This window comes from Emys orbicularis, assembly GCF_028017835.1.
Source record: "Emys orbicularis isolate rEmyOrb1 chromosome 21 unlocalized genomic scaffold, rEmyOrb1.hap1 SUPER_21_unloc_5, whole genome shotgun sequence".
Taxonomy (NCBI): Eukaryota; Metazoa; Chordata; order Testudines; family Emydidae; genus Emys; species Emys orbicularis.
In genome coordinates, this window is record NW_027045159.1 from 106,777 (window position 1) to 117,072 (window position 10,296).

Consider the following 10,296-nt stretch of genomic DNA (forward strand, 5'->3'; position numbering starts at 1 on the left):
TACGAGCTCCCGGCCTGGCTGGTCTGTGGCCTCTGCCGCCTGATGGACGCGCTGGGCCGGGCGGACTGGGAGCGCTTCGGTACAGGGAGCCGGGGGGGCGGGGTAGCCTGGTGGGGGAGGGGCCGGGGTACCCTCGTGTGTGCTGGGGGAGGGGCCGGGGTACCCTGGTGTGTGCTGGGGGGAGGGGCCGGGGTACCCAGGTGTGTGCTGGGGGGAGGGGCCGGGGTACCCTGGTGGGGGAGGGGCCGGGGTACCCTCGTGTGTGCTGGGGGAGGGGCCGGGGTACCCAGGTGTGTGCTGGGGGGAGGGGCCGGGGTACCCTGGTGGGGGAGGGGCCGGGGTACCCAGGTGTGTGCTGGGGGGAGGGGCCGGGGTAGCCTGGTGGGGGGAGGGGCCGGGGTAGCCTGGTGTGTGCTGGGGGGAGGGGCCGGGGCACCCTGGTGGGGGAGGGGCCGGGGTACCCTGGTGTGTGCTGGGGGTAGCCTGGTGTGTGCTGGGGGGAGGGGCCGGGGTACCCTGGTGGGGGAGGGGCCGGGGTACCCTGGTGTGTGCTGGGGGTAGCCTGGTGTGTGCTGGGGGGAGGGGCCGGGGTAGCCTGGTGGGGGAAGGGCCGGGGTACCCTGGTGTGTGCTGGGGGGAGAGGCCGGGGTACCCTGGGGGGGAGGGGCCGGGGTAGACTGGTGGGGGCTGGGGGGAGGGGCCAGGGTAGCCTGGTTGGGGGAAGGGGCCGGGGTACCCTGGTGGGGGAGGGGCCGGGGTACCCAGGTGTGTGCTGGGGGGAGGGGCCGGGGTACCCTGGTGGGGGGAGGGGCCGGGGTAGCCTGGTGTGTGCTGGGGGGAGGGGCCGGGGTACCCTGGTGGGGGAGGGGCCGGGGTACCCTGGTGTGTGCTGGGGGTAGCCTGGTGTGTGCTGGGGGGAGGGGCCGGGGTAGCCTGGTGGGGGAAGGGCCGGGGTACCCTGGTGTGTGCTGGGGGGAGAGGCCGGGGTACCCTGGGGGGGAGGGGCCGGGGTAGACTGGTGGGGGCTGGGGGGAGGGGCCAGGGTAGCCTGGTTGGGGGAAGGGGCCGGGGTACCCTGGTGGGGGAGGGGCCGGGGTACCCAGGTGTGTGCTGGGGGGAGGGGCCGGGGTACCCTGGTGGGGGGAGGGGCCGGGGTAGCCTGGTGTGTGCTGGGGGGAGGGGCCGGGGCACCCTGGTGGGGGAGGGGCCGGGGTACCCTGGTGTGTGCTGGGGGTAGCCTGGTGTGTGCTGGGGGGAGGGGCCGGGGTACCCTGGTGGGGGAGGGGCCGGGGTACCCTGGTGTGTGCTGGGGGTAGCCTGGTGTGTGCTGGGGGGAGGGGCCGGGGTAGCCTGGTGGGGGAAGGGCCGGGGTACCCTGGTGTGTGCTGGGGGGAGACACCGGGGTACCCTGGGGGGGAGGGGCCGGGGTAGACTGGTGGGGGCTGGGGGGAGGGGCCGGGGTAGCCTGGTTGGGGGAGGGGCCGGGGTAGCCTGGTGGGGGCTGGGGAAGGGATTGGGAGGCACTGGTGGGGGCTGGGGACGATGGGGGACCCTGGGGGGCACTGATGGAGGGACTGGGGGACGCTGGGCTGTGCTGGGGGGCGGGGGGCTGGATGGGGGACGGAGCAGACAGAAATGTGGGGCTGGGAGCGACAGCGGGGAAGGGGGCTGAGCTATGGGGTGTGATGGGGGCGGGAGGCGGCGCCGTGGGGCAGACTGGGGGGGCCCTGCACAGGGCTGACTTCTCCCTTTCCCCCCAGCCTCGCGGATCGCGCGGGACCAGGTCGAGCTGCGTCTGTGCGAGCGGACGGACGGACGGACCCAGCGGCTGCTCTGGGCCTGGATGAACCGAAACGCCCGAGTTGGGGAGCTGCTGGCGCTGCTGGACGAGCTGGAGCTGTACCGGGCTCGCGACCTCCTGGCCAGCTGTGAGCGGCCCACGGCTGCCCCACGGCCCCGCCGGCGCCCCTCACTCCCAACCCGCAGCCCCTGCCAGCCCGGCCCCGCCGGCGCCCCCCACTCCCGACCCGCAGCCCCTGCCAGCCCAGCCCTGGCCTCGGGGTGGTGGGATCCCAGGGTCCCTATGGGGGTGTGGGGGTATTTGGGGGGGAAGCTTAGGGCTGGCAGATTAGTGGGGGCAGGTTCTTTTGTGCATCGCTCCCATCTTTAACCCCCGTTTTGTTTCCCAGGGCAGCCTCCCTCCGAGCCCCCTGTCCTGAGACCCCCGTTTCTTCCCTCGGCACCTCCAGCCCCCCACCTCCCCACCGGTGACAGCAGAGCTTCGACCATTGCCTGTGACTCCCCCAAGCCACCCCTCCAGCCCCTGCCAGGTAACTCCGCCCCCTTCCCCAGTGCGGGAGCTGCCTGGACCGGACTCGATCTGCCCATCCCCCTGGGGGTGGGGGAGTCTGGGGCGGGTGAGCTAACGGACTCCCTGTTTCTGCCTCCTCCCCACCCCCCCGCAGAGCCCTCCTGCCCCTCGCTGCCTCTGCCCGGCCCCCCGCCCAGCGGCCTGCTCAGCACCAGCAGCCAGGGTCCTGTCCCCCCGCCCGCGGCACCCCCTGCCGACCAGGTACCGACACGGGAAGGGGCGGGAGGGAGGAGTCCTGAGTAGGGGGGCAGGGATGGATAACGGGGGACAGCACTGGGGGGGGGGGGGCGCTGATTGGGTCCTACCCAGAATCCTTAGCACCCTGGGCTGCAGGGGGGGCGGGGGTCTGAGCTACCCCTGTGTGTGTCTCTCTCTCCCCCTGCAGACTTTGGGCCCTGCCCCCCAGGTGCTGGGCCCCGCCCCCCAACCCTTCGCCTGGCCCCTGGCGGAGCTGGTGCAGGCCACGGGCGGCTTCGCGGAGCAGCACAAGGTCGGGGAAGGCGGGTTCGGCTGCGTGTACCGCGCCCGACTCCGCAACACGGACTACGCTGTCAAGCGGCTCAAGGAGGTACGGGGGGCCCCTACCCAGCGTCCTTTGCAGTCCCTCTGTCTCACTGACCTACCCACAATCCTCTTCACTAGCCCCGGCCTGCCAGGGAGGTACCCACAATCCTTTGAGCCCCCCACTCGCGCTGGGGCCTGCTCTGCCCCCTCCCCTTCCCCGTGTCCCCTGGGGGTGGGGGACTGGTGACCTGACGCTCGTTAACCCCCCTCCCCATCCCCCCAGGACACGGAGCTAGATTGGAGCAGCATCCGGAGCAGCTTCCTCACCGAGGTGGAAAAACTGTCACGGTGAGGGGGGGCTGCGGGTCGGGAGTGAGGGGCAACGGCAGGGCTGGAGGGCAGGGGCTGCGGGTCGGGAGTGAGGGGCTCCAGTGGGGCCAGTGCCCTGGGACCTACCCAGAATGCTTTGCGCTCACCCTGGCCCCAGGAATTTGGGGTGACCCTCCCCCACTAACTCCTGCCCCCCCAGGTTCCGGCACCCCAACATCGTGGAGTTCGGGGGGTTCTGTGCCGAGCGGGACCATTTCTGCCTCGTCTACGTTTTCATGCCCAACGGGTCCCTGGAGGATCGGCTGAGCGGCCAGGTACCCCCCCCGGTGTCTGCCCCCCCAGTGTCTGGCCCCCCAACCCCCCCGGTATCTGCCCCCCCCAAGCCAACCCCCCCGGTATCTGCCCCCTCCAAGCCAGCACCCCCAGTGCCTGTCCCCCCAACCCCCCCCGGTATCTGCCCCCCCAAGCCAGCCCCCCCAGTGTCTGCCCCCCCCAGTGCCTGCCCCCCCAACCCCCCCAGTATCTGCCCCCTCCAAGCCAGCCCCCCCGGTGCCTGCCCCCCCAAGCCATCCCCATCCCCCGTGGCTGGTGAAGATGGGGGGGGCACTCAGCTGGGAGCCCCCCTGGTCGCGGGGCCGAGTGCTGGTGCCACCCTGGGGTGTGTAAATGGGGGGGGGGGGATCAGGAGAGCAGAGCAGGGAGTTTCGGGCGGGAGGAGGGGGGGGCAGGCTGGGGCAGGCAGAGTCGAGCAGCCAGGACCCCCGGGCAGGATCCTCCAGCCAGGTCGCTTGGCTCCCAGCCCCGCCCGGGGGCCCGACCCCGTCCAGGCCCCGTTCGCTGGGGACGCAGCCTTGCGCCCCCTCCTCCCTAGCCATGAGGGGAGCAGGACACGGGCCCCTCCCGCCCCAGTGTGGGGGGACCCCTCCCCCATTCACCCCGTCTGCTCCCCCAGGGCGGGTGCCCCCCCCTGTCGTGGGCCCAGCGGCTGGAGGTGCTGGTGGGGACGGCGCGAGCGGTCCAGTTCCTGCACCGGGACACGCCCAGCCTGATCCACGGGGACGTCAAGAGGTGAGGAGGGCTCTGGGGCGGGGGGGAGGGGCTGGGTGGTCAGGGGGGCTCTGGGGCGGGGGGGAGGGGCTGGGGGGTGAGGGTGTCGGGGTCCCCGGGCGATGCTCTGGAGCTGCTCCCCACAAAGCCAGGCAGGACTTTGGGAGTCTCCTCTCTCGGAGCAGACCGTCTTCAGGGCGAGCAGCTCACACGGCTTCACCTCCTGGGTCTGACCCCGGAGCCTTCGGCCTCCCCTGCCCCCCCCGGGCGCCCCCACAGCGAGTCGCCCGGGCGGGGGTCTGGGGGGCCAGAGGGTCCTGCCCCCCCACTCCGCAGTCAGACGTGACTCTCAGCCCGCCGGGGACACAGAGGTTTATTAGACGACAGGAACAGTCTAAACCACAGCTCGTAGGGACAGAGACCAGGACCCCTCAGCCGGGTCCATCTTGGGGGGCAGGGAGCTTAGACCCCAGCCCTGGGATTCCCTCCCCTTCCCCAGCCAGCTCCAAACTGAAACTCTCCAGCCCCCCGACCCCTCCTCTGGCCTTTGTCTCTCTCCCGGGCCAGGAGGCCCCTGATCCCTTTGTTCTCCAGCACCTTCAGCTGGCACCAATCACACCCCCTGATCCCACCAGCTAGATTAAGAACTGCATAGGGGAAACTGAGGCACCCACACAGTATTTAGAGAGAACATTAAGAACATTCCCACTTTGTCACAGAGGGGATGTGGGGTGGGGGGGCTCTGGGGCAGCGGGGGGTAGGGGCGGAGCTGGGGATGTGGGGTGAGGGGATGGCTCTGGGGGCAGTGGGGGGGCTGGGGGAGTAGTGGGTGGAGCTGGGGGGGGTTCCAGGGGCCCCGTCTCACCCCGTGTCCCCCCCCCCAGCTCTAACATCCTGCTGGACGGGGCGCTGCGACCCCGGCTGAGCGACTTCGGGCTGGCGCGGGCCGGGCGGGGCCGGGCGGGGAGTGGGGGGCTCAGTGCCAGCCTGGGCCGGACCCACACGGTGCGGGGCACCCTGGCCTACCTGCCCCCCGAGTACGTGCAGAGCGGGGCCCTGTCCCCCTCCATCGACACCTACAGCTACGGGGTGGTGAGTACCAGGCCCCCGCGTGACCCCCCTGCCCCTCCGCTGCCCCCACGGCCTGCTGCCCCCCCCACGTGCCCCCCTGCCCCTCCGCTGCCCCCCTCGCCCTCCTGGCCTCCTGCCCCCCCCGGGTGCCCTGATGCCCCCCGTGTGCCCCGCTGCCCCCCGGCCTGCCCCCCCTGCCCCCCTCGGCCTGCTGCCCCCCTCCACTGCCCCCTGCACACACCCCGCGTGTTCCTCGGTCCCTCTGCTGCCCCGCCTGCCCTCAGACACCCCCCGAGCCCCCTCCACTATAACCCCCAAAACCTCAGGGGATCAGACCCCCTATTTTTCTCAGTGGGGGGGGGTGACATATCCTTGAGGGGAGGAAACGGAGCAGGAGCTCCTGGACCCCTCCCCCTAAGAGCTCAGACTAACCAGCCTGGGGCACAAAGAAGGGATGGGGGAGGGGTCATGGGGGGATCTCCCCCCCCCCCCAAACCTCCCATGCCGGAGCCTTCAGCAACCCCCTCGGCCCCCCAGGTGCTGCTGGAAACACTGACGGGGAGACGGGCCCTGGAGACAGATGGACATGGACGGACAAAGTTCCTGGTGAGACGCTGACCCCCCCACCCTTCCCGACCCCCCCATGAACTCCCGACCCCCAGCCCCTGCCCCCCAGCCCTGCCGGCACCCCTCACTCCCGACCCGCAGCCCCCGCTGGCCCAGCCCTGCCCCTCCCCCAGCTCTGCCGGCACCCCTCACTCCCGACCCGCAGCGCCTGCCCCCCAGCCCGGACAGTGCCCCTCACTCCCCCGTCCCCGCAGAAGGATCTGGTCGCGGAGGAGGAGGAGGCGGCTGAGGGCGCCGAGGGTCCCGGGCGAGCGCAGCGGGCGGCGACGGGCTCTGGCCCGGACCAGGATGCTCGGGCGACTCGGGTCGGCACCAGGATCTTCCGGAACCACGTGGACTCGCGGGTCGGGCCCTGTCCAGAGGAGCTGGGCACGGCGCTGGGCTGCCTGGCGACCCGCTGCCTCCACAAACGCAGCAAACGGCGCCCGCCCATGGCCCAGGTACCCGACTTCTGGGTTCTCTTCCTGGCTCTGGGAGGGGAGTGGGGGCTGGTGGTTAGAGCAGGGGGGGCTGGGAGCCAGGACTCCTGGGTTCTCTTCCTGGCTCTGGGAGGGGAGTGGGGGCTGGTGGTTAGAGCAGGGGGGGCTGGGAGCCAGGACTCCTGGGTTCTCTTCCCGGCTCTGGGAGGGGAGTGGGGGCTGGTGGTTAGAGCAGGGAGGGCTGGGAGCCAGGACGCCTGGGTTCTCTCCCGGCTCTGGGAGGGGAGTGGGGGCTAGTGGTTAGAGCAGGGGGGGCTGGGAGCCCGGACTCCTGGGTTCTCTCTCCAGCTCTGGGAGGGGAGTGGGGGCTGGGGGGTTAGAGCAGGGGGGGCTGGGAGCCAGGACTCCTGGGTTCTCTTCCCGGCTCTGGGAGGGGAGTGGGGGCTGGTGGGTTAGAGCAGGGGGGGCTGGGAGCCAGGACTCCTGGGTTCTCTCCCCGGCTCTGGGAGGGGAGTGGGGGCTGGTGGGTTAGAGCAGGGGGGGTTGGGAGCCCGGACTCCTGGGTTCTCCCCTAGCTCTGAGGGTCCCCTGGCTCTGCCTCTCCCTCCAGGTGTACGAGGACCTAGAGCGGCTGCAGAAGTCTCTGCCCTGGGATCCCCCCTCGACCCCCTGGGGGGACTCACTCCCCAGGGACCCAGGGCTGCCCCCCAACCAGCCCGTGGAGAGCGATGAGAGCCTGTCGGAGGAGGGGGGCAGCTGGTTGGGTGAGTCCTGTCCTTGTGGGGTGACTTCTGACCCCATTGTCCTCCCCAGAGTGCCCTTTGATCCCCGCTCACCCTGACCTTTGCTCCCTGCCACTGGCTCTCGGCTCCATAGGGCCCTTGGGGGACCGGGGGTCTGGTCTCTCTGGGCCCCCCCACCTCCCGGGACCACAGCCCTGAGCCCCCAGCAGCCTGGCTCTGCCGTGGGCCCCTCGGGGCATCCCCTCCTCTGGTCTCCGGGGCCCCCACGGCTCCGGTCGGCAGCTCCCAGCCTGCCCTGGCTCTGTGTGCTGCCCCCACGCCCGCGCCGGCTCCACAGCTCCCGTTGGCCGGGAACCGCGACCAATGAGAGCTGTGGGGACGGTGCCTGTGGGCACGAGGGCAGCACAGAGCCGCCTGGCTGCCAAGTGCCTTGGGGCCCCAGCCAGACCCTCCTTCACACACCTCCTGCACCCCAAACGCCTGCCCCAGCCGGAGGCCTCCCCCCTCGCCCCAATCCCCTTCCCTAGCCCGGAGCCCCCACTCCCTGCACCCCTCATCCTCGGCCCCAGCTCGGTGGGGGAGGGAGCGAGGGGGGTGTCTGACCCCCGCCCAGGCGGCTCTCAGGGCCCCGGGCTTGGCCCATCTGAGCCCTGGTCCCCAGCCAGCCCCCCCCCTTCCAGCCGAGCCCCCATATCCCCTCCCCTGGCCGCCCTCTGTCCCCAGCCCCAGGTAAACAGGCCACCTGCCCCCCCCCCCCCCTCCCCCCGGCTGGAACCGGGCCCCTCAGCCCCTTTCCCCCACTGGCCAGAACCGGCTGCACCCGAGCTGGGGGGGCCTCCTGGGCACCAGTCGCTGGGTCCCCCGTCCCCAGGCTGGTATCTGGGGCCCCGGCTGCCAGGCGAGGTCGCACTTGGTCCCCTGCAGTAACGAACGCCCCTCCCACCCCCTCGTTACACACGCAGCAGCACATGGGGAAACTGAGGCACAGTGTTCCTGGAACACACCGAGATCTCCCCTCCCCCCCCGATGTTTGTTCCTGCTGGGGTCTGGCCTGGGTGACATGGCCCTTTGCCCGCTGTGACCTCTGACCCCTCAGTCCGGTGACCTCTGACCTGGGCAGAGTGCCCTGACCTCTGCTCTCTCTGCAGGCGTCGCCCCGTCCCTACACCCCCCGATTCACATCAACCCGGCCCGGCAGCGCATCATGGAGCGGCTGGCGCTGTACCAGCAGGGGGCGCTGGACAGCCTGGGGGTGCTGGCCTCTGAGCTCCCGGCAGGTAACCCCCCCTGTGGGGCTGGGCTGGGGGGGGTAAAGCTCCCCCCTCCAGCTCCTTCTTTCAGTGCCTGGGGGGCCCTGCCCCCCCCAGCTCTGACCCCTCTCCCCTCCCCCGCAGGGTCGGCCCCCCGCCTGCCCGAGGAGAGCGACGATTTCGAGCCCTGAGCTGGACGGACGGACACGGAAGGACGAAGTTCTCATCGGTGGGGGGGCGAGCCCCACCCCGAAACGCACCTCCTGGCTGCTAGAACCCACCCTCGAGCCTGGGACCCAGATGTCCGGGGAGGCGACTTTGAATGGAGGGGGAGACATGGTACCTGCTCTCCTCCCCCAGCCCCCGCAATGGACATGGGACCCAGGCGTCCGGGAAGGGGCCTTTGAACTGAAGGGGGGGTGGCACCTCGGTGCCCACTCCCCTGCACATGGAGCCCCCTTGCTGCATGGGACTCAGGCGTCCGGGACACACAGACCCCCCAGCTCTCAGCTGTGAAGGTTCGTGTTTGCCGGAGCCCCACGGCTGGTTTCCCGGGGGTGGGGGCCCGGAACTGTCAATGGGGAAAAATAAAATATTTTATATATTTTTAATCTGGGCCTTAGTCTCTCTGGGGGAAGACGTGGCTGCCTGGGGGGTGGGGGCCATTTAGGGGGGGACCCCTCATCCGCTGCTGGGATGCAGCCTGTCTAGCCAGCCCCAGGACCCGCTCCCTGCGCCCCCCAGCACAGCGTCCCCTGCAGTAACGCACGTGCAGAAATCGTCCACGCCAATCTCTTTATTCTGCTTGGAGGGGGGGCGGGGGGCGCTGGCCTGGCCCAGGAGAGGGGCGGGTGGGCAGGGGGGGCTCAGGGCGCGGGGCGGCCCCCCCCAGGCGCGTGGCGAAGAGGAAGGCGCAGTGGAACTGCAGCACGTCGCACACCTTGGACCAGAAGTGGCCGCTGAGTCTCTGGAACGGGGCCCACTGGGCCAGCCAGGCGTCTCCCAGCTTCAGCAGCACGAAGCCCAGGCAGGCGGCGAAACCGGCTGCCGCGGTCCAGGCTGAGCCCGCGTCCCCCCAGCGCCGCTGCGCCCGCCACGCTGCGCCCGCCACGCCGGCCACATGTGCAGCCAGGGCCCCCTCAAAGCCGCGGCCGTGAGCCAGCGCCAGCCCGTAGCTCAGCACCGAGGCCCCCGTGGCCAGCGCCACGCGGTCGGGCTGCCAGCCCTGCACCAGGCAGTGGCACCAGAGCCCGGCCCAGGCGAAGATGGGCAGGGTGACCCACTGGTCCAGCACGGCCGCCCGGGGGTGCTGGGTCCAGAGCCGGGCCCACTGCACTGGGCCGTAGGCCAGGGCCATCAGGGCGAAGACGGCCTGCAGGTAGCGGCGGGGCCCGCGGCCAGCCCGGGGGAACCAGCGCCAGCCCAGCGCCACGTAGCCCAGGTTCACCAGTGAGTTGCAGGGCATGGCCAGGGCAGGGGGCAGCCAGGGGACGGGTGGCTCCGCGTAGTACCCGTACCCCACCTCCACGGCCACCTGGTCCAGGGCGCCCGCGGCCACCACGGCCAGGCACAGAGCGCCGGCCCCGGACACGTGTAGCAGCGCAGCACGGTCCTCGGGCCTCATGGCTGGGCCTGGCACCCCCAGCCGCCTCCACGCCCCACAGCACCGCCCCACACCGGGCCAAGGCAGTGCAGCCATTGGCTGAGCCCTGTTCCCGCCCCCGTCTGCCTTAACCGCTGCAGTGCCAAACATCTGTGCCGGTCTGCCAGTGCCCCTCCCCCCAGCTCTGCCGGTGCCCCTCACTCCCGACCCGCAGCCCCCTGCTCCCCCCCAGCTCTGCCGGTGCCCCTCACTCCCGACCCGCAGCCCCTGCTAGCCCAGCCCTGCCCCCCCCCACTGACGCTCTGGTTGGGGGGGTTGCCGTGGTTACCAG

General features: G+C 71.6%; 2 protein-coding genes across 2 annotated transcripts; one reads left to right on the plus strand and one right to left on the minus strand.

Moving 5' to 3' along the window:
• IRAK1 (interleukin 1 receptor associated kinase 1) lies at positions 1 to 8,553 on the plus strand. Its single transcript, XM_065423123.1, has 14 exons — positions 1 to 79; positions 1,761 to 1,928; positions 2,190 to 2,330; positions 2,466 to 2,572; positions 2,757 to 2,939; positions 3,159 to 3,223; positions 3,405 to 3,519; positions 4,158 to 4,273; positions 5,137 to 5,344; positions 5,861 to 5,929; positions 6,145 to 6,390; positions 6,980 to 7,133; positions 8,261 to 8,389; positions 8,507 to 8,553. The coding sequence occupies exons 1-14, from the start codon at positions 43 to 45 to the stop codon at positions 8,551 to 8,553; spliced, it is 1,785 nt and encodes a 594-aa protein (XP_065279195.1). The 5' UTR covers positions 1 to 42.
• A 605-nt stretch (positions 8,554 to 9,158) lies between these two features.
• TMEM187 (transmembrane protein 187) lies at positions 9,159 to 9,986 on the minus strand. The gene has a single exon (XM_065423118.1). The coding sequence runs from the start codon at positions 9,984 to 9,986 to the stop codon at positions 9,159 to 9,161; it is 828 nt and encodes a 275-aa protein (XP_065279190.1).
• Positions 9,987 to 10,296: the final 310 nt, after the last annotated feature.